Source organism: Periplaneta americana, chromosome 7 (assembly GCF_040183065.1).
Source record: "Periplaneta americana isolate PAMFEO1 chromosome 7, P.americana_PAMFEO1_priV1, whole genome shotgun sequence".
NCBI classification, from domain to species: Eukaryota; Metazoa; Arthropoda; class Insecta; order Blattodea; family Blattidae; genus Periplaneta; species Periplaneta americana.
In genome coordinates, this window is record NC_091123.1 from 78,285,912 (window position 1) to 78,311,288 (window position 25,377).

Below are 25,377 nucleotides of genomic sequence, written 5' to 3' on the forward strand. Positions count from 1 at the left end.
CTGCCTATATTTAAGTAAATATCTGCATTAACTGCTTGGAATCTCATATCTATTCCACGGAAGAGAGTAGTAGAAAAACTGCACATTTCAGCAAATGCAAGGAACAATAAAATGGGCACTAAATTGTAAAACAAGGAAGGATATTTAAACTAAATATTATAAACAAACATGATAAACAGGACTGAGCGGTATAATCATTGAAAAGTATAATTAAATTTATTGCATTTTAAGGTCGTTTAAAAATAATTATAATTTTTCTACAGATTAGCACACATAGAGGTCTTATGCGCACCGTTAATTAGAAGGTGCTATACAGGCAGTTTCCGGGCTGGTGTTACAACTTTAAGGGATGATGTCGAAGGGCACATGTATCAATTTGAGATAAGGAACCCTGGTCCGGAAATGACTGAGTCGAAAGTTATACGCAAAAATAGTTGTGTGGAAATGGAATTGTAATTTGGCACCACATGCCCTTCTTCCCTTAACCTTTGCAACAGTCGTGGAAAGATGGTATGGACCGGATGTCTGCTACGTGGGTACTTGTACCGATACAATCTGTGAACTTGTCTACTGTTCTCGTTGGCTCATCCGTATTTGAAAATCAGGTCTGCATATTCCACTCTCATTTACTCCTCCATTTCACTAGGACTGATCAATTGGACACTACAACTTGTACACATACACTACTGTCTACAGACGTGCATATCAGGACCGACCATGTCCGTTACACATTACGCTATCTGCATTGCTCTAGTGTAGTTTCCTGTCCCCACCCCTCAGACAGCGCACTGGATTGAATACTGTAAGTAGACAACGTAAACAACGTCAGATAAATACAGTATGTGTAAGATGTACATAAATAAAGTGTACAGAGGAATAAAATTATTTCATTTCCACATAACTATTTTTGCTTGTAACTTTCGACTCGGTCATTTCCGGACCAAAGTTCCTTATCTCAAATTGATACATGTGTCCTTCCCCATCATCCCTGAAAGTTTGTTACACTAGCACGGAAACACCCTGTATAAGCTGAGATTCTCACAGAAAATATGCAATTGTCTTTGTTTATTTTTTAATTATGGTTTATTTAACGACGCTCGCAACTGCCGAGGTTATATCAGCGTCGCCGGTGTGCCGGAATTTTGTCCCGCAGGAGTTCTTTTACATGCCACTAAATCTAGTCACATGAGCCTGTCGCATTTAAGCACACTTAAATGCCATCGACCTGAGCCGGGATCAAACTCGCAACCTCGGGTACAGAAGGCCAGCGCTATACCAGTTGTGCCACCCAGAGCGACCAAATGTCTTTGTTTCAGCCTGGGAAAAATATAGCGACCCTCAGAATACATTGGCAGTCAAACCCCTGTGGAGAAAAAGTACTAAAACTTCGACAGTTTTCATATAGCCTACTCTACAGTCTACGCACATATATTACATATATTTTATAGGTCCATTATTCTTCAGCAGCAAAACTGTCCACGATCAAGAATCTGAGATGTAATCAAGATGCAATATTTTAAATATATATCGCTATCAGGGGGCAAGGATGAACCTGAACATTCTTCAAAATATACTTGAGAAAGTTACGATATAATATGTGCGAAGGAAAAATCGAAGTGAGCAGCACTTAGGATATCATATCATATCATATCATATCATATCATATCATATCATATCATATCATATCATATCATATCATATCATATCGTATCGTATCGTATCGTATCGTATCGTATCGTATCGTATCGTATCGTATCGTATCGTATCGTATCGTATCGTATCGTATCGTATCATATCATATATCATATCATATCATATCATATCATATCATATCATATCATATCATATCATATCATATCATATCATATCATATCATATCATATCATATCATATCATATCATATCATATCATATATCATATCATATATATCATATCATATCATATAATATCATATCATATCATATACCATATCATATCATATCATATCATATCATATCATATCATATCATATCATATCATATCATATCATAATAGTTTTTTAAACAATAATGTATTATATTTAACACAATATTGTAACAATAATAATTCACAGAATGATTTTATCCTGCTTAACAATTTTACCTAATGCTTTAATTTTGAACAATATGATCTAAAAACATAGCAAACTGTCTTATAGAAAATAAAATTTAATTCAATTTTGAAATTTAAATTAAACAGTTGAGTAAGGGACAAACTAGAAATTAGCAACAAAACTAAAGGATGCGAAAAAAAGTCTACAGCTCTACACGAAACAAAATATTTCTTCCAATGATTTAGATTCTATCATGTCATGTCATGTGATGCATGTCATGTCATGTCAAACTTGGACTCTCACTTTGAGAGAGGAACAAAGATTAAGGCTTTTTGAGAATAAGGTTCTTAGAAAAATATTTGGGGTAAGAGGGATGTAGTTAAGGAGAATGGAGAAAGTTACACAATGCAGAACTACTCGCATTTGTATTCTTCACCTGACATGATTCGGAACATTAAATCTAGACGTTTAAGATGAACAGGGCATGTAGCACGTCTGGGCGAATCCAGAATTGCATATAGAGTGTTAGTTGGGAGACCGGAGGGAAAAATGTCTTTTGGTAGGCCGAGACGTAGATGGGAGGGTAATATTGATATAGATTTGAGGGAGGTGGGATATGATGATCGAGACTGGATTAATCTTGTACAGGATAGGGACAGATGGCGGGCTTATGTAAGGGCGGCAATGAACCTGCAGGTTCCTTAAAAGCCACAAGTAAGTAAGTAATATTGTATTATAAATGAGTTTCGTTAATTTATCGAAAGTAATAGTCACAGTTTTATTAAAAAATAGATTTTGACGATACATAGACATGGAATTATAATGCAAGTATGTTGTTTGTCACCTATGATGTTACAGTAATGTTGTGCGAAGAGATTATATTTGTAAAATTCTTCTTTCATTATTCTTGTTACACTGATGTTTATTGCTAAGATTTTCGCAAGTGATACGAGAATTATGAAGTATTATATATGTTACAAAGTAAGTTGAGATGTTTATCAAGTACTGACATGCTGCAGTGCAATTCAGAATACATTTACGACTAACGAAATCGTCTTCGCTGTAAAAGTTGGAGGTTCCCCTGCCTTACATGATGTATAACCAATAAAAGTTCAACCATAAAAGAGTCATGGAGAGTGGAGCTCAGTAATATTAACACAGACGAAGTAAATGTTGTTTATAAGTCATACAACATGGTGCAAATTTTATATTCCATTTTCTACAATCGCTGTTAATATTGTCATTTAGTCTTCTAAGAATATTTAGAGAAATTACTGATTCATACTGGATGCGAGGTATGATTTGAAGACCTCTGATTTTATCGCTGTGATAGGTTTGTCACTGGCTTCGACTGTGACTACAGTTCCAAAATCACAGCTCTAAGAAATCGCTATCTCTGCCCGATATATGACTCACACCGTTGGTGAGTGATGTATCTACATGTGATACACACCAAAGATATTCTACTGTAGGCAGTAGAGATGAACAAAACTAACTGCCGCTCTCGCTCGCTGTGTTCGTTGCATTTGTCTTTCGAGTCTCGCTCGTCATTATCGAAATAGCATTTGGTCGGCGTGGAAAGATTTCATAACTTTGAATAACATACATCATTGAAATAAATAACATTATAAATGTTTAAATGAGACAAAAAGACAAAACAGAACAGTATCTTAGTTATCAAAATGTTCTGGTTCTATTATCTGATATCACCTATGGTTATATAAATAAAAAAAGCAATTCACAAATAAATTTGCATTTCTAAGAAGCATAAAACATGACATTAATATCTTTTTACTTGAGATTACACACTTAATCTTAAACATAGGAAAAGAAAAGGGCCTAGTAATTAAATAAAGACTGAGGAACGGATTATTATACACTGAAAGGAAGAGATGAAGTTTCAAATAGCCTACTTTATTGTTTATACATATAAACAGTTGTCAAAGTAGATAAAAGTTCAGTCAGGTATAAACAACTACTGACTTCGGGATTTCGGGAGATGATCAATATCGATGCCCACGTGCATCAACGTCGGTTAGTGTAACCATCGGTTAAAATTGTCACCTAATCCCTGATTAAGCATTTTTACGGTGGATCGACCTCGGTTACGACTTAAATAGAAGGTTAACCACAGTAATCTCTAACAGGCCAAATATGAGCGGTTAAAGGAGATAACCAGCGATTAGTAGAGCAAGTAAAGCAAAATGGCGACCAGAACCACAGGTGATTATTTCTAAGACGATTATTATTGTGCAGTACTTGAATTACTTGGATAGAGCGTGAGCGTGAAGGTTCTTTAGTGGAAAGAGAGAATTCTTACGAGGATTTAAGTGACAGAAAATTTCAGGAGGGATTTCGTTTATCAAAATCTACAAATGGATTACTTGAAATAACACAAGAACAATCATATTTCTCCTACGGATCGGCTGCTTATATTACGATTCTACGTAACTGTTATTTTCTGTATTTTAAGAGGGAATACTCGAATACCGGTATCTCTTTCTCTATGTCACTGGCTGAACAAAGAGAGGTTATGGATGGATCTTAGGATAATGCACAATTCCCTGGTGTAAATGGAGTCCAAGATCGTACACACATTCCTACCAATCTTCTGCATCCTTTTCCTTTATGGATATTCCATCTTTTTTATATAATACATTTAAATCTAGTAATTAAGTCTATCGATACTTCAACCTAACTTTGGAATATAATCATTTTTGGATTCAATTTTCCATTTTGTACGATTTTAACCTAACAGTACTGAAAAACAAAAAAATGGAACTCACAAATATAACAGCGCCCAAAGGCAAACAAATGCAACGCGAAAATGTAGGATACGTTCATTTCGATGTAGAACATAGTGAGCGCAGTCGTTTTTAGACGTTGACTATTATCTTTGCAGCGGTATGGATGCTTTCCTTTAGTCATTTTGTAGGAACAATGTACCGTCATAGACTTTACTCTGGTTAAATGAGGTGTCAGCTAGCCATGTTTTAGTAATCGGTGATTATGAATGGTGCACATAAATTACATTTTAACTACGGCTACTGTTTAACCGTCGTTTCGTAATCTATGATTACTGCGTTTTTAATCAATGTTGATGCACTTCGCCATATCGAGTCTCGGAAGACTCACAACCAGTCTTTACGTCAAGGACGCGACGTAATACAACATTGTCGTGCGGGTTTTTGGCTTTACGGGCGCTGTTAGTCTCGTTTTCTCGATCGTTGTTCATCTCTAGTAGGCAGTGTTCAATCTGCACCTTAACTTAAATATTTTTTTTTGTTATCGGATTTATTTCACTTCACTGTATAAAAAATCACTGAGTTACATATTTCTTATTTTTAATTGTTTAACGCCACTAGTTTTGGGGTGATTCTATCACCTATTAGCATTCTCTCAAAACTACTAATAAAATGTAATAATTTGGTCTACTTAGTAGATATAATAAATTAATAATTGTATCGTATTTAGGAGAGTTTTGGAACTAATAGAAGTAGGATTAAAAATGTAAATATAAAAGGAATTATAGTTACAACAAATTCGATTGTATCTTCCTAAAGCAATAGAAATAAAGATATTATTTGTATAGATTTATACAGACTGGTCATAAAATACTTTTAGTGATTGAAAAGGGAATGAAAAATAAATATGTAAATATATAATTATTATTATTTGTAAATTAATATGACTGACACAAAAACACTAATTGTTTTTATAAAAAAATAAATACGGTAATATCTTAAATGCATTCAGATTACAATCAAAGAAATGCCAAAGCCACACTAGCAATATTGTGTTCGGTGCTATCATTCTCGGATCCTGTATTATTGACAATATAACACTGACATGACAAAACAATTACCTTAAATGTGTGAAAACTCACCAAGTGCTGATCTGCTAGATATGAAACGTTTTTTGAGATATGGAGCTTCTTCTTGCCTTTTCATTAGGGCCACCTGGAACAAATGTTCACCCAAACATTAAGAAAGAGTCACAGTTTTATTAATTTTAATAAGCATAAAAATGTTAACGAGAAAGTAAATAGGCCCTAATATAATGCAGGGTAGTATTTATTTTTATTTAAAGACGCTTTTAAAAGTAAAACACTCCTATGAATCTTGTAATGTTTTCGAACATTAAGCCTTATCATGACAACATAAAAGATTATGGTAAATAAAATAAAATTGTTTATCACGTCTCTTAACTTAATCGCTTTAAAGTGAGTAGCTATGGCTTAAAAAATATTAAACAGTAAGGAACCTGACTACACTCTTTAAAGTCTAAAATTATCAAAGTAACCGGAAATGGGTTCTTATATTAAAATTGTTCACACCTTTCCCCTATAACTAGGGCCGTGACATCGGTATATTTGTATTAGATTGAAGGTGAACACAAGACGCTGCAGAGAATGTAGTCGACGTGTTTCAAGTACAGGCAACGGAAGCGAATTTCACACACGTTTCGTGTTTTGTATACGATTATTGCGTATTATAAAATCAAGACAATACAATTATTGTATATAAGGGTTAATATCGAAAAGATATAAAATGTTGGTGAGGTTGAGAATAATTGTTGGAAATCATACTTAAATTGTCACAAATGTGGTAAAACATGTCTCAAAAGATGTTTTTTGTTTTTTTTTTTTATATTTAGAGTTTTGCATTACAGTTTTAGAATGCCGAAAACGTAGTATATGGCGTACAATTTTGCTTTCCCTATGTTTAACTGTTACATTAATTTATTTATCACATCAATTTCGTACCTTACTTTTCTTGCATGTTGTTTGCCTGGTTTCGGTTCCTGCTGCAATAAACAACAACATTCATTTTCAAAGTTTCAAATGAAAATGACCGCCGAGTATCGGATAGTATAACCTTGTATGCGGAAAAACTGCGTTCAACATCGGCTGAAACCAAGTGAGCATCGACTATGTAAAATATTTCACATCATCCATTTCTACATTAAGTTGATAACATTGTCATCTGATAAAACTCTTGCAATTTTGCATAATGAATCGAAACCACCGTTTTTTTTATTACTATGTTCATTTTCGCACACACCTTTTTTCTTGTGTCATCTTGCAGATCATTCACTTTTGAGATGATATTATTTACTATCGAAATTTGCTCCGCCAATTTCACACCAGTCTTTTCGAGACATTCGATTGTAGAGGGGATAAATCCAATATTAGATTAAATATACTCACACTGTTTTCTTAATATTTGGGTGACCAAGAAGAATTTGAGCATTACTCATGGAAGCTGCATCGTTTCCGTCAAACATCTGTATAACTCATTTTACACTTATATCGTCGTTGTTCCTGCAATAACTCTTATGTGCAAAATATAAAATCTTTCAGGGGGAAGGAAAAACACATTTACTCATCCTATGGCAGCCGTACATAGGAGACTGTGAATTCTTACATTTTCCAAACAAAGAAATATAATTACATATAGGAGATTTTATTATTTGCTGTACCACTATTTAAGTTATTTAATAGAGCAAAAATCTGAAAATCGATAAATATATCACATAGGAGTTATTGCAGGAACAACGACGATAAATAATAATTGTATTGTCTTGATTTTATAATACGCTATGAAATAATCGTAAACAAAACACGGAAAGTGCTTGCTTAAGCGTGTGTCAAATTCGCTTCCTTTGCCTGTACTTGAAACACGTCCGGCGTCTTGTGTTCACCTTCAATCGATCTGAAACTAATACAAATATACCGATGTCACTGCCTTACCTATAACACACCAAGAAGTATGTACTCCTGTACTCTATAGAAAGGAAGTGATAAAACTGTACAGATTAGAGATGACAGAATACGTTAAATTAAATAGAAGTACTATTATGCGTTTTGTAATCAAGTGTATGTTTTGTATAGTTGTTTATTCAACTGTCCGAAGACAGATCTGAATCTCACAAGTGATATCAATATGGCACTACTTGTGAGGTAACAAGGCCAAGAGATAATGGGGTAGGGTGGCCAATTCTTTTTCCCTTTCATTGCATACCTTGCCGATTAGATAGATATTACACTAATCAGACTTCAGATGTATACACATAATTGTTCTTCCTCTAACACACATCGTCAAGTGAGACGTACTGCCTGATAATAGATGTACATATCAGCCAGAACTTCAATCAGAGGTATCAAATGCATGGTTAATTAGAAAATTAGTCTGAAAGTCTGAGGTTTTATATTGCTACATATGCCAGTGTTGCACTCGCCTGTAACGGACACATATCGCACATCGCAATGTGTTTTCCTGTAAGTGCGAGCAGAGGTAGCATCTTATAAATTGCACGGTTGTATAAGTAGTTTCTTGTGTGTTCCCATTCCTTTTATTGTTTTTAATAAGAAACAAAAACTCGGTCGAATGAAAGTACAGTACATACAAGGACAATTGAATTAACAATTATACACTCTTGTATCGTCCCCATTTCACTAACCCTATTACACCACAAAAATGTAGCAAATTCGTGCTTGTGTATACGACGACGTGCGATGTTTGATAATAATGAACTTACAAGAGAAACACATTCCAGCAGACATGAAGCTTGGGAGACTTATTGTAATAAAACAGACAGAAAAAGACCAGCTGTAGTTCAGTTCACTGATGAGGTTTCACTAAACAGGAATAAATGTTAAATGTTATGGTTTATTTAATGACGCTCGCAACTGCAGAGGTTATATCAGCGTCACCGGATGTGCCGGAATTTTGTCCCGCTGGAGTTCTTTTACATGCCAGTAAATCTACTGACATGAGCCTGTCGCATTTAAGCACACTTAAATGCCATCGACCTGGCCCAGGATCGAACCCGCAACCTTGGGCATAGAAGGCCAGCGCTATACCAACTCGCCAACCAGATCGACAAACAGGAATAAGGAAGCGACCTTTGAGACTAGAAAATTTGCATATTATTTATTAATAAGATTCGGATAAAGTAGCTGTATCAGGATAGACATCCTTGGTCCGTGCGTTTTGTTTACAAACATTTCGCTTGTCCCCCAGTCGATAGTAGTGACAACATAGCCCATATTCAGTTCCTATCGGTTGCACTGTCCATTAACTGATATTTTAGCTAGGGAGTGGAGAGCGCGCTTCCCAGCAGGTAGAGTTTTAGCTAGTGGAAGGGGGTAGTGTTTACGTAGTCTGAAGTAGGTCAAGACCCAATCCTATAAAGTTATACAGCCTATCCTGATAAAGCCACTTTATCCGAACCTTATTTATTACACATATAGGCCTATGCTACGCAAATATTGATAAGTGGAGAAGAAGTTTTTTCTTAAACCAATCCCATCACACTGGCGATTCTGATTCTAGTCGTAATGAATCCTGGAAATTTTCATTTAAAAATCCACAGTGACACTCGTGGCGGACAAGGTCTGAGTTCGGGTTATTTTCGGGTATTCCTGTTTCCCTATGTTCAACATTATTTCGGTCATCAGTGTAGCTCAGGCGGTAGTGTGGTTCGATTCCCGCTTGGGCCAATTTTTCCTAGGTTTTCTCTAGCTGTAAGACGAATGTCAAAGAACCGCAATACGAATGCTCGGCCTCATCTCGCCAGATACCATCTCGCTATCACCAATATCATCGACGCTAAATAACCTAGTAGTTGATACAGCGCCGGTAAATTACCAACTAAAAAAATTGTGGGTGTATGTGGATGCCATGATAGTGATAGTAGGCCTATATGTGGATATGTTGATATGATATCACGTATGGATGTCATGATAGTAGTGATGTATGTGGAGTCATGATAGTGTTGATGTATGTGGGTGCCATGATAGTATTGATTTTCTTTTTACTATGATGGTATTGATGTATGTGGATGTTATGTTAGTGATGCTGCATAGAGATGTGGTGAATATGATGATACAGTAGTGATGCTGTTTACGGATGTGGTTAATAGTGACTGTAGTGATAGTGTATTGTGCATGTGATGATAGTGATGTTGTTGTGAATGTAACCTAATGATGATAGTGATATTGTAGATGGATGTGATATTTAGTGATGATTTTGTAGATATACTGATGATGTCATAGTTGTATATGTGGATATTCTAATACATATAATAGTGTATGTGGATGTGTCTGTGATGATCGGTGTGGTGAAATGAAAGTAATGGTTGTGGTGACCGGGAGGGTGGATGTGTTTTTCCTTAAGTTTGATATTAACGACACTGTATTAACTACAGCTATATTGCATCGATGAAGTTGGTGATAACGAGATGGAATTTGGCGAGATGATTATTTGATTATCTGATATTTGCCTTACAGTTAGGAGAAACCACTGAAAAATCATCGCCAGGTAATCAAACAAGCAGGACTCGAATCCATGCCCAAGAGCAGCCTCGGATCAACAGAAAAGCGCGCATACCGCCTGAACTACGTTGGTGCTGTTACGGAAATGATTATGATGACTATTACATTTTTTCTGCGTCATATTACTTTTAACCAATAAAATGATACGAAAGGATGTGTTTCAACCAATCATGGCTGTTTATCTCTATAATTTTATCACTTTCCTAGCATTTGTATATTTCTATCACTTTCCTAGCATTTGTTTGTTTCTATCACCTGGCTAGCATTTGTTTCATAGTTTGCCAATATTTTAAAATGTAAATTCTTTACTGTACTATAAAGCCATAGACGTACTAAATAACCGCTAGACTGCTTACTAGCGTTAGTGTTATGCTCCCAAATTGAACAGCCGACGGGCGGCCATTTGTGTGTAGAACTGAATAAGTATGGTTCGTTCGTGTGCTGATTTTAATTACAGCAATGCACACGGATGTAAAGATAAAAAAGGAAGGAATGTTACATTTCACTGGCTAGTTAATCCTTAATTTCTACGACGATTTTTTCTCCGTATTATGTTACAGAAGACAAACTATTGTACTTACCATGGGACTGTTTATGCTTCCGGTTTCCTCTGAGTAAAGATTCCCTTAACCGAAAGTGGATAGGTGCAATCCGCAGAGAGAATTTCTGCCCTACAATGAAATCATTCATTGTGTCCATCTCATTTCCAAGACACTTGTTACCTTTCAAACTATGATAGTATATATTGTATTGTCCTTCATCTACTTCATATCCTTCATTTTCTTCAAACAGTTGTTGTTTAGTGCATGCATGAATAATTATTCACAGAATTTAAAGATACAGACACTGTATAAATTATAAAAAGTTAGCAGTGTTTCATTAAAAACAATTTCAGTATAATATATTTTATGCTTTTGGTAATACGACTGCTATAAATTAGTTGTTCATTTAATGTTTTAATATGACTGATTAAAAGTGACTATTGTTTTAGTTACGGATTAATTAAACATTTCCTTATACTATTGCTACTACTTACTTACTGGCTTTTAAGGAACCCGAAGGTTCATTGCCATCTTCACATAAGCCCGCCATAGGTCCCTATCCTGAGCAAGATCAATCCAGTCTCTATCATCATATCCCACCTCCCTCAAATCCATTTTAATATTATCTTCCCATCTACGTCTCGGCTTCCCCAAAGGTCTTTTTCCCCTCCGGCCACCCAACTAACACTCTATATGCATTTCTGGATTCGCCCATACGTGGTACATGTCTATTGCTAGTACTAGTAATAGTAATTGCTAATTGACTTCATACAGCATTTTAACCTACAGATTAAATTAAGAAGTTGACATATTAATTCTTTTATTAACGTGGTTATGAATAATCACATAGAGTTCCTATGAAAATGATGCAAGTCTGACAGCCAGAGTTGCCAGGTATCCCAATTTAGACGGGATTCTCCCGATTTCCTGGTTGAATCCCAATTAAAGCGAGTCGGGATTGATCAAAATCCCGATTTTACAGATATTAGCCTAGAACGTATTTAAACAAATTAGTCTGTATTTCCTATTATCCGATATTTTTATTTATATATTGACTCAAATGGTAACATTGTAACAACAGAGGTAACCCGCGGATATTTAGTAAGTCTATGAGGTATCCCACCCGATTAGGTAGGGGAAAGTAGGCTAAATCGTACCGGCGTCGAAATCGTACCACTATTAATATTGAGGAAAGTATTGCATGCAGGGACCATCTGGGGAATTTTTCATGAAATACAAATACAAACTATCACTCGTTCAGCTTCTCACCTTTTACCCAAGACGACAGCTGCAATAAATTGTAATTAATAGTAGTTCTGATTCCTCATATAAGATTTTGTTACCCTTTCGTAAGCTTTTATTGAAACATTGAGTTAATTTAATGCATGTCTTTTATTACATCTAATATGTAAGATTGTATGCATTATTTAAACGTTAAAAATAGTCACTGTAACAGCTTTGTCTAGGTTATAATCTGAATAGTTTGCTAGGAGTGTCAGTTTCCCAAATCGTACCTTTAAAAGGTTGCTCATATCGTACCAGTACGATTTTGGCAACATGAACAATTAACATTAGGTGCATAATATTTTTAAATTTCAGAATAGATAATTCAGACCTACCAAGTCTCAAGCATTGTGCGTGAGACACGGATTTGAGACTGATCACACGCTCACACGTACGCGGGCTAAAATCTCACGCATTTGTGGATTTACACATTTTAAAACAAGACAGTCTCCCTGAAGATGTATGGGAAAGTGCTGAAGTCCAAGATGAGTTGCAAGTAAGTCAGTACATTTACCGAATGGATGTAATTTGGACATATATATCTCAGATGAAACAAGCAAATGGAGAAGTAAGGTACAAGAAGCTAGCTAAGATTGCAAAATTGGTTTTGATAATTCCATATTCTAATGCTGACGAAGAACGTGTTTTTTCTATGTTAAGGAAAAATAAAACAGCTTTTAAACCTTCATTGAACGTGGATTGTACGTTATCGTCTGTCTTGACCATGAAAATGGCCATCCCTGAGCTATGCCACAATTCGAACCACCAAAAGAAGTGGTGGCTAATCTAAGAACGCAACGCATCAGTGTAATAAAACACATTGCAATAAAGAGTGAGATTTGTATCGTTTACAATTAAGTGAAACATTAGGAATAGGTCTATATTAACTTATTTTGTGCTGTGTTGTTTTCCACAAAATTGATGAATGTTACATAAAAATAATTTGCGTTAAAATTGTGGTTTACTATTAATTAATTACGAAATAAATGGACCTCGGCAGCTCTGGATAATGGAGAAATGAGAATACGGAAAATGGGAACCAAATGACTTACATAAGGCACTGGATGAATTTCGATTCGGAGCAGTGGGATTGAATGAATGTTGCCGTAAGTACGAAATTCCAAAATAGGCTTTCAAGCGACATTTGATGGACAAGGTGAAGTGAGGTCTGGAACGTCCTGCAAATAGATTCGTCAACGAGAAGAATACAGCTTTTCCACTGGAAATAGAAGAGGAATTGGTTCAACATATTCTTCCTGAACTTACTACAACAGATGTAAGGAAGCTTGCCTCTGTTGTAGTTCTTATATTGAAAATTGTGTGTATATTATATAAATGGGTACGATTTAAGCAACCTCTGGGTACGATTTAGGAAACTGGGCGCATAAATCGTACCGCTCGTAGAGTTTTAAATAATGCTTTTTAAAAATATACGATAATTATTTAAAAATTCTGAAAAAAATATATTTTGTGTCCCATGGTACTGTCAGAATATCTAAAAATATATGCAATTAAAATTATTTCCCATTTGGAAGTAAATAAAGAAAGATTGAAAAGTGGTACGATATAGGCAACTTTCCCCTAACTCCACACGCAAAATGATACTTCTCCTAGTTTTATCGCATTGTTGATTAATCCTTTCGGTACCTAGTCGCTGCTCTCGCGATTAGTAAACAATGTGTATTTCAAGTGCTTGAGTGGCAAAAAAGATAGCGTTTTGATATCGTGTTTTACACTAATACCATACACATACAATTACTGTGTTTTATAGTTTAGTGAACTGTGTTTAAACTGTTACAGTGTTCACTGTACTGTGTGTCCTTCGTATTTTAGTGTTTCCCAGGGAGGCGAATATTACATTAAAAAGCACGCGAACACTAGGCCTACTTTGCAGAAAACGATTTATGATAGTCTTGATAGGTCTAATGTCTTAAGTTAGCTTCCGATATCCCGATTTACCTCGGAGAAAACCTAGCAACTCTAATGACAGCAGAAGCACGGCATTAAAGGTATTGTTCCTTTAAACAAGAACATTTAGCTTTCGGATACGCAATGCAACACGTATTCAAATAGCGGTATCGAAATTCCGTGCGTTTTCTTCCAAACAAATGGCGGCTTTCCTCTGCTTCAATTTGGGAACACATTTCTCACTTCTCCGCCACGGCGTGGTAGGGGCTCGTATAAAACATGCCTTGCGTTCGTCATTTGTTTTTCACACAGATAGTCGTCTGAAAATGGCGGTTCCGTTCAAACGTTTTCGTGTAGGTAACATTAGTGAAATAGAATTTTAACGAGTCAATTAATATCTATTTTATTCTATTAGAGTACTTTATTTCTTATAACCCTAATATACTTTCTTCTGTTTTATCACCTCTCTACAGTTTGTTTCTTTGTTTATCAACATTTCAAACTGCAAATTTTTGCGGTACCGGTACTATAAAACATGCTTTGCGATCGTCATTTGTTTACCGCAGTTCCGTTAAAACTTTTTGTTGAAGTTAACATTAGTGAAATAGAATTTTTGTAAGTCTGTATTTTATTGTACATTAGAATACTTTCTTTCTTCTCATCTTTATATAGTTTCTTCTAATCGTGTAATAGTTAATTAAATCTCACTCGAGTTTTGATTTTCTCTAGATAAAATCAAAACCTCTAGTAGATTACTGTTGACAATAAAGGTAGATGTTACGACAATGATGATGGTTGTAGATGTTTTAACAGTGATGCGATAAAGGCAGTGATGGTCATGGTATCAGTAGTGGTTGTAATAGTAGTGGCATTTGTATCGGTAGTGTAGTAGTGTGGTAGATGTAATAATTTCCTTAACAACTGTAAAGTAAGCTCTGTAACGACAGCAGAGCGGTCACTACGGGCCTCGCGCACCGGATCCTTTCGAAAGCACGTACCCGCACGGACTTGGCGTGTCTTCATACTTGGTTTCATATTGTTTTTTTCTGCATTCAGAAAGAGAGAAATTTAACTGCGGCCGGCAGGATGCGTGAATCTCTCGGAGAAGTTTCCATCGGTCAAGGGGAAGTCATAAATATATACATAGCTTGTAGTTAAACAAAAATCCGCAACAAAAACTAACAATAAACCATTTTAGTGTATTCCAACACGGAAGTGCGTGCCTCCGGGATTCATTTCTTTATATAATCAGACGATGTTTGTGCACACAACGTGTCTAATGAATGACTGCTCTTTATGATTTTATTGAGCCATTATTACAAGTAAAAATAACACTTACCTAAACGTATAAGCGACACAACTACGTACGTGTTACATAAACAATGAAGTTGCAGCAATCTTAGTATCATACAATCTAAGTACCGGTACTTATTTTATGATAACAGATACATTGAGTGAGCCAAAGTGTAAAATTTGTTGTGAGCTAGGACTGATTTCGGAATGCAGCTTCATATGAAGATAAAATATTAAATACTCTTAATTAATAATTAATTCTCTTATCATACTCTACGTTTGTAAATTGAAACAAAATAAAACATTCGAAGTAACTCAATTGTAGTTCCACTCCCGAAACGGGTGACGTTATGTACGTGCAGGTATAGGCTATCCCTGATACAGCGCAGAATATTTAATTTTCGTGTACTTCAGAATTTAAAATTTATTAATCCATATCAGTTCCAAATTATTTCGATCAACTATACTTTTGTATTCTGTGATTTATTTTCTCGTTTGACTGGTACATAAAATCTGCTCCAGAGCTCCTACTGTCTGCCATTCGTTGAATATATCCTTTTCAATTTCTTATTTGTCTATAGATTGTTAGATCTTTTTTCTCTTTCCGTTTTTCGTATCAAGTATACTCAGCTACAAATCTAAGAAATTTCATTTTTAAAGCTGCGAAGTAATAATAATAATAATAATAATAATAATAATAATAATAATAATAATAATAATAACAATAATAACGATAATAATAATAATAATAACGATAATAATATAATAATAACGATAATAATAATAATAATAATAATCGCTTTATTTAACCTGTCAGAGTTAAGGCCGTAAGGTTTTCTCTTACACTCAACCAGGATTAAAACTTGCTTACATAATTGAACATACATACTGATACGATTTAGGTACATAATGAGATCAAAAGAGGTAGTTACATAAAAATTTACCTCATAAAATAAAAATAAACATAATGGAATGCATATTAATATTGTTAGAATAAAATACGAATCACTCAAAAACAGAAGCCGATAATTCAATAAAAAATATACACAGTAAAATAAACATAAACACATTGGAATACATATTAGTATTAGATTACAAGTAAGTAGGATTCACATAATTAAACCAGAAACCGACAATTGGATAAAATGTACACAATAAAATAATTATAAACTAACAATAAAAAAGTAATAATAAAAAACAACACAGTGGAATACATACTGGTGTTAAGTGATAAATAAACACGATTTACATGATTACACAATAAAAATAAGAAACAAAAATATAAAAATAAATACAGTGGAATACATTGCATTTAATATTTGCAACACGTTAGATCTGACAACTCATCATAAGATATTTTTCTAATTTACATTTAAAAGAAATTACAGTTCGGCAGCCCTTGTCTTCAGGCGGCAGAGAATTCCAGTGACGAGAAGTAGCAACAGTTAAAGATGAAGAATAAAGAGGTGATGTGTGGAGTGGTATTTATAGCGTGTTATCATATTGTGACAGAGTATTTAAGTTATGATACCGAGAAAGATTGTGGAATCGGACAAATAAGTAACAGGCAGCAGAAGTGTGCAAAATTCGGTATAATGTTGGTCTTCTAGCAACATCTTTAACACTCAGCAATGCAAAGTAATACCAGATAGCCCCACATTGTTTTAACAGATTTTTCCAACAAATGAGTAGGCCCTATGTTGTGCTTCACTGGTGAAATAATTAACTACGGTTATTTGAAGCAATACTCTTACATTCACTCTCAGTGACTACTGGGGAAGGGGTGGGGGGATGAAAGAAAAACTCTACTGGTAGGCCAGAAAACGAATAAATTTTATAGAGTAAAGAAGGGTACTTTGAATAATGGGGAAATATGGATAATGCTAATGTTTTGGGAGCATAAAGAAAAAACGCGCGACGCTGTTTTGAAAAATGATAGGTAATGAAAAGAAGGTGGTCTTTGTGAACCCTTTCTCTATAAATCAGATCCTTCAAGCTGAACTGGAAACCTATAGATATTTTTTCTATTGGAAGGTGTGTAGCAAAATCCCTATCCATTGGCAGGTTATAAGGCTAATATTTTGCTTCATTTACTTAAGCTTTTATAAAATCTATGATAATGGAGGGCACTTCATGGATGCCTTAGCTGTTGGTAGTCAGTGTTGTGACGCATTCTGGTATGTGAGCTTAGTACTATGATCAAATTCTGTTTTATCAACAAGCGGGGAAATTTGAATAACATATTTACAACACTATTAGTAATTTATAATCAGTTATTTATTACGAAATATTTATTTACAAGACAGAATGAAAGGAAAGAAAATCTTAGACAAAAAAAAAAAAAAACGATCCAGAACCGAGCACTCTCAAGAGGGTGCGAATAATGAAGTTTGTGATGAAAGAATCCAGTGACGACGTTTGAGGGCATGAGAGCAATGAAGATGACTGGAAATGTGGATTCTGCAACAGAAGATAATATTCTGATATTTCTTCCAAAAAGTGGAACTGGATTCGTTGTCAGAGTTAAAAAACTTGCCACCACGAGTGTTCTGTTGCATCAGAAGGAAAAAAGCAGTTCGTTTGCTGTCTGTATGTGTAGAAAATTTCAGTACAGTGACAAAAGAGATAATTTTTTCATTTATGTTTGCTGTTCATTATTGTGTATGATTATGCCTGATTAGTTATTTGAAGGTCATTATCCAGTACTGAAGTAAAACTGATTTTGAAAATAACATTTTCTAATTTTATTTCGTATTGTTCATATTGCCCCATAATATATCCAAATTACCCCACATTTTTTAAATCCTGTACAATTTTGCGCGTAAATCGGATAGCTCATTGTGACTTGAGTACAGTTATTTTCATTTTATGAAATTTATAGAGCTTATTTAAACATGTAAGTACAACAATTCATATTAATAGTAGCGATAATGTCAGTATCCGGAGTTTAATTCAGAAATAAACAAAAAGTTGAATAAAGATTCGAATTGTAACCTACCAAATTGAAATATCTATATAATCATCACAGCATTGTCATTATATGATCTCAAGGAATGAGATGATACTTTAAATTCGTTCAAAAATTAATAGAAGCGAATGAATGTCCCTTTACCTCATTTCAACTAATAAAATTATATCAACTTAGGCCTATTATCTTACAATTCATTCTGATTTTTCAGATAAATTAGTTCAAGATTATAAATTTATTTAAAGTTTCTCAATCATATGTTTTAGCATTTGTTGCAAATTAATATTTGCTCATACATCTTACTAAAGAAAATATATTAACGTTTTCGCCACATCAGATATTTAAATGTTATAACGATATCTAAAACGTAAGTCCAATATATTATTCACTGTGATAAACGTACCAATAAATTAAAATTATTAAAATCATGAGTTATATGTGATAAGAGACTAATATCGTTGTAAGAAATGTGTTCAATTTGACTGATTTGTATATGGTTTTCCTGACTTGCCGAAAATGTAAAAATAAAATATAATAGGCCTATAAAATACAAAGAACTCATGTTACATATTTTGTATATGGTGCATAGCACTATTAATATATTTAAAATTGATAAAATATAAAAAGTTTGTACTTAAGTATATGTGATATAGTTGACGTGAATTTTATGCAAGTATTGCTGATGTAATTAATTTTACAATGTTGTAATAATTTATGTTTTGTATGTAATACAATTTGTTTTGTTGGAATCTTCTATGTATGATTGTTTATCAGATGATTCGTGACTTCTGTAATATGTATATATATATATATATATATATATTTGAATAAATTTAATGATTAAAATTAAGACATGATAATGATATAATATTGACAATCTTACGTATTGTACTATAATAATCATTCTTAAAGAAAATTTAATGTAATTAAATATGAATTTTATTCATACATATAAATTTGAAATAAATTAAAACTTACGTATTATGTAGTCTACGTGTGGGATGAGTGCAGTGTTAATTTATATTGATACGTTTTAAAGTATGCCAATTTGATGTTGGTCGTTTTGATTTCGTAATCACTGGAATGCACATATTAAAAGGTGTAATTGAAACAAAAGAATTAAATGTTCAAGGATATACTATGAATATAGAAGAATTAAGGTGACTATTACACTCCTACTACGTCATACTACTTTGACCAATAAAACGGTACGAAAGGACGTATTTCAACCAATCATGGCTGCTTATCGCACAATTTTATCGCGTCCCTAGCATTTGTTTAATTTTATCGCGTCCCTAGCATTTGTTTAATTTTATCGCGTCCCTAGCATTTGTTTCTTTGTTTGCCAACATTTGAAACTGCGCTGGTCTGGACGTCAAAAAAAATATATATATAAAATTACAAACCACTCCAGTCGATGCACAGCAGTTTCAAATATGACTCGCATTGGCATTCAAGAACAAGAATTAATAAAAATCACTGATCATACCTATGCATCTTCTGAAATCCGATTTACAAATAAATGAAGAGCACCATTCGGAAATCCTGAATAAGTTGAATACACCATGTAGGCCTAAATCAACGAGTTCCACTTCTATTACGCACACGTCCAATATAACATCAATTGAACCACCAACCACATTCAAATTTGAAAATTGTACATTCAATAATTATTCCTTTTAAAATTATTCATTCGGAAATTCTGAATAAGTTGAATACACCATGTAGGCCTAAATCAACGAGTTCCACTTCTATTACGCACACGTCCAATATAACATCTATTGAACCACCAACCACATTCAAATTTGAAAATTGTACATTCAATAATTATTCCTTTTAAAATTATTCATGTTTATTTTTTATGTCATCGTCGTTAATTAAAACTTTTCTAACACTTGTGTACAGTATATTAGTTAGGTTATGTTATAGCTTCTGCTATATGATTTTGTGGATAGTCACGTATCAGAGATTGTTTAATATTAAGATTTATTGAAAATCATCTGTCAAGTGACGTTGATTACTGGGATTCGGATAATTGAAGTGGAATGTTGCATTTTAATAAAAATTAAACTGAATCAACAAAGCCTTCTTGACTAGTAGCCATCGTGTATATAGATCGACAACTTCTCGACGAGAAGACATTGCTCACTACTGCCATCCAGCATGCATCTAGCGTAATATTTGTAATGCTGAGATGGTACAATAATACATTTGAAGACAGTTGTATTTTCGTAAGTCAATTAATATTTTATTGTATTGGAGTACTTCGTTACTTCTAATCTTTATATACTTTCTTCTAATCGTGTAATAGTCAATTAAATCCCACACGAGTTTTGATTTTCTCTAGATAAATCAAAACGTCTAGTGAGATTACTGTTGAAAATACATTATAATCAACTTGATTTGGAAAAGTTGAAGCAACTTATATATGATTGAGAAACTTTAAATAAATTTATAATCTTAGACCTATTAACTAAAAGGATTATCGGAAATTTCTTTTCAATTTATCGATATCTGAAACCAATTTTTCGGCATGGAAAACCATACTTGTTCTCGGTAAACAATATTTATACCCGAAAATCTAAGGACCTAAGTAATTACATGAAACGGTTTACGTAAGCTACTACCATTTAACGTCCTCTTCAAAACACTTCTCAAATAATACTACCTGTACAATTTTATGGTTCTTGCGTAAGGTTATTCTAAACTGGCCGAGGTCTTCTCCGGTTTCCAATTTTGCAAGCTGACGGCCAACTAGACCGCAACGGTAAAATTAACTCGCAACATAAGCGAAAATAATAGTTGGTTCTAATTGTGAACAATTAATGCGAAATTGTATCTCTTACGAAGTACCGTACATTTTACCAAGGTACACTGCATATGTGTGGGTAAACAGATATTAATTGGATAAGCGTAAAGTAATAAACAAGACAAGGAATTGACGTATTAGTGCAAAAATCGAGTTGTGTTCACGTTCCGAAGCTGTTCCGGTCTATTATTTCTCTTCGCATTACTTAGGTATAGTTGTTGGTTAACAAATTCCAGTATTTCATTATTCCTAAATATGACAAATCAAACTTAAAGAAAACGTTGCAGTCATCATTTTAAATATCATCACCATAGGCCTATAGTGTTTTTGAACAAGTGTCATAAAAATAGGTAAGTAAGATATCAACACAAACATTTTTACTGTCTTAATATATGTACTGTAGTATACAGAAAAACTATTACCATGTGGAAAAAATAATTTTCGAAATTTAACTAAAATATTATGTTACACAAACAATTATTTTGTGCATGTGTAAATTTGAAGTTAATTTAAGCGGTATTAATGCAGAAGAAACAATCATTTTTAGTAAAATGTAATAAGCTCTTAATTGAAATCAAGAACATTGCGTGAAGTTATTGTGTTTTAGGGAAGTTTTCCATACGATCAAAGATAAATTAAACAACACAATTATAGAACAATAGACAAGTCAGCCATTTTAATTATTTGGTCTGTAGTATAACTTATGACTAGGAGGCGGATTTGAGCATATTTACATGTTTTATTCCTTAGTTGCAAATCATATGCCAAAATTATATAAATGTATTTCAAGTTATTTGCAACCAAGGATGAAGATATAGTATGATTGCATAATTAAGAGGTTAATGCATATTTCAGCTTTTGTTGCATATAAAAAGCATAATACCTATATTTTGTTATTTTTTAATCAATCTCTTGCTTAAACCAAAGTTAAGAATACGGAAAATCGGAAAAATGAAATACAGAAGAAACGTAGGCATTGAAACACATTACATGAGTTATATATTATTTATTGCACTGACAACGTGAAGACAATTCTCTGTTGTCGGCGAATCATTGTGGATAATTTCGCGGCAATCTATAAAGCACTCCACAATTAAATGCACTGCTCATTCTATGCAAATGTATACAGTAATGATATTAGGATTTGTGATGTATGAAAGTTGTGATTAAAAGTACAGATAACCAAAATCAGAACCGCCTTATCGTCTACTTCACACATGCATTAGATTTTGATAGTTTTCACGAGAACGCTACAATAGACTATAATCGGCATGAAAGTCAGTCTTCAGGAAGTGTTTATAGACTTGTTTTCGTTCGCTAAACTCGAATTTCGCTGCCTGTCAACAATATACCTAATACAGACACGGTAATACAACTTTATGCTTTCTACTTGTCGACTTGGCAAGTCAGAATATTTCATTTTATTATCGTGGCAAGTCAGAGAATCTTCGACAGTGTGTTGAGTGCATTACATTTTAGAATCTAATTTTGGATTAGTTTTGTCAACGATGTCTAATGAAAAATGTGTCAGAAGTGTACTGCTTTAGTAGTGGGTTGAAGTGCAAACAATTTTAATAACTGATGATGTCTCAACATTCTTATGTAGCCTATAACAGAAAAAAAAGAACATCAGTAATAGTAAATTGTTATATATATTTGATAGTCCATATTTCGTTATTTTTAATGAATATATCCCATATTCTGGTTGTACTAGAACTAAAAAATAGAAGAGACCGGTTCCGTGACGTGCTAGACTAAGAAATTGAAGAGATCGGTTCCGTGGCAGATAAACGTTATGTTAGATCAAAAAATTTGAAGAGACTGATTCCGTGAAAGATAAACGTTGTGCTAGGCCAAGAAACTTTGAAGAGATCGGTTCCGGGGCAAATAAACGTTGTGCTAGAACTAAGTCAAAGTCAAAGAAACTTCGTCAGTGTGTTGAGTGCACTATATTTCAGAAAATAATTATACTCATAATTTTGGATTAGTTTTGTCAACGATGCTTAACGAAAAATGAGTCAGAAGTGTACTGCTTAAGTAGTGGGTTGAAGCGCAAACAACTTTAATAACTGATGGTGTCTCAACATTCTTATGTATAACAAAAAAAAAACATCAGTAATAGTAAATTGTTTAATAAATATATTATATATACATATATATTTTTCGATTTTGATAGTCCATATTTCATTATTTTAGTGAGGATATCCTGGTTGTAATAAAACTAAAAAAATAGAAGAGACCGATTCCGTGACGTTGTGCTAAACTAAGAAATCGAAGAGATCGGTTCCGTGGCAGATAAACGTTGTGTTAGATCAAACAATTTGAAGAGACCGATTCCGTGAAAGATAAACGTTGTGCTAGACCAAGAAACTTTGAAGAGATCGGTTGCGGGGCAAATAAACGTTGTGCTAGAACTAAGTCAAAGAAACTTCGACAGTGTGTTGAGTGCATTATATTTTAGAAAATTATTAGACCCCTAATTTTGGATTAGTTTTATCAACGATGCCTAACGAAAAATGTGTCAGAAGTGTACTGCTTAAGTAGTGGGTTGAAGCGCAAACAGCTTTACTAACTGATGATGTCTCAACATTCTTATGTATAACAAAAAAAGTCAGTAATAGTAAATTGTTATATATATATATATATATATATATATATATATATTCAATTTTGATAGTCCATATTTCGTTATTTTTAGTGAATATATCCTGGTTGTACTATAACTAAAAACATAGAAGGGACCGGTTCCGTGACGTTGTACCAGAGTAAGAAATTGAAGAGATCGGTTGCGTGGCAGATAAACGTTGTGTTAGATAAAAAAATTTGAAGAGACCGGTTTCGTGGAAGATAAACGTTGTGCTAGACCAAGAAAATTTGAAGAGATCAGTTCCGGGGCAAATAAACGTTGTGTTAGAAATAAAAAAATAGAAGAGATCGATAAACATTGTCAACAGGGATCTGTTCCGTCGTTGTGCTAACCAAAAAATATTTCAAGAGACTGGTTCCGTGATAGATTAACGTTGTGCTAGACCAAAAAAATTTGAAGTGATGATTCCGTAGCAGATAAGTGTTGTGTTATACCAAATGATTTTGAATAAACCGGTTCCATGGCAGATAAACGTTGTTAAAGAGATCGGTTCCATGGCAGATAAACGTTGTGCTAGACCAAAAAAAATAGAAGAGACCGGTTCCGTGGCAAATAAACGTTGTACTAGACCAAAATCGGTAGGAAACAATGTAAATGCTGCCATAGTTCCACAAAAAGTCAAAGAAATTAAACAAAATTCAGAATGTGGAACATGCAGTGTGAATTGGGAAATTGGTTTATACTTACCTGAATAATATCCACCCTTTATGAACAAACCTCTGTTATTATTTTTTATTTTCTTAACAAAGAGGACTTTCAAATCCTTCGTGACCGTTGAATAATCCTATACATGACTATATTTATTTACAACATTATTTTACCTCTGTTTGAAGTTCTGGCTGATATGTATATCTATTATCAGACAGTACATCTCACTTGACGGTGTGTGTCAAAGGAAGAATATTTTTGTGTACATCTGAAGTTTGATTAGTGAAATATGTAGCTAGTCGGTGATGTATGCAATGGAGGGGGAAAGGAACTCGCCACCCTACCCCATTATCTCCTGTTTTAGTTGCCTTATGAGAGTTGCCTTATTGCTGTCACTTATGAGGTTGAAACCTGTCTTCGGACAGTTGACTAAACAACATCTCAATACATGAAGTTAATCAAAAGTAAGACATATGAAATTCTGACTCTGTCAAAGAAAAGTCTACGTAAAGTAAGTACCTAATAGGTTTACTATTTTATTAAAAGACAAATGTGAAATTCAGATGTGATAGTCTTTTTCTTCTTCTATCTTTAACAGAATACAGGTTGTAGTACAGGATCCGTATCCGAAATCACTTACATAATTTTCTCGGGATACTGGTAAATTCTATACTAGGCATTCGAATCTGCAGATAAAATGTCGTTATTCCTAGGAATAAAGTTACGTAAAACGAATGCAATTATTTGTACAACAGCTACTTACATAGCTCTTATTTGTTGCATTTTGGTATAGTGTTTTGTCAAAGAAATCAAAATACAGTAAATACACATTGCTCATCCCTATGTTAAAATCGGCAGCACTTTGAAGA

General features: G+C 33.8%; 1 protein-coding gene across 1 annotated transcript in view; it reads right to left on the minus strand.

The window, feature by feature from the left end:
- The window catches only part of LOC138703217 (POU domain protein 2-like), a 2,136,291-nt gene that overhangs the window by 813,860 nt on the left and 1,297,054 nt on the right, over positions 1 to 25,377 (minus strand). The window contains exon 8 of the mRNA XM_069830922.1: positions 5,958 to 6,030. Coding sequence (XP_069687023.1) covers positions 5,958 to 6,021 — 64 coding nt within the window. The 5' untranslated portion in view covers positions 6,022 to 6,030. The remainder of the gene's footprint in view (positions 1 to 5,957; positions 6,031 to 25,377) is intronic.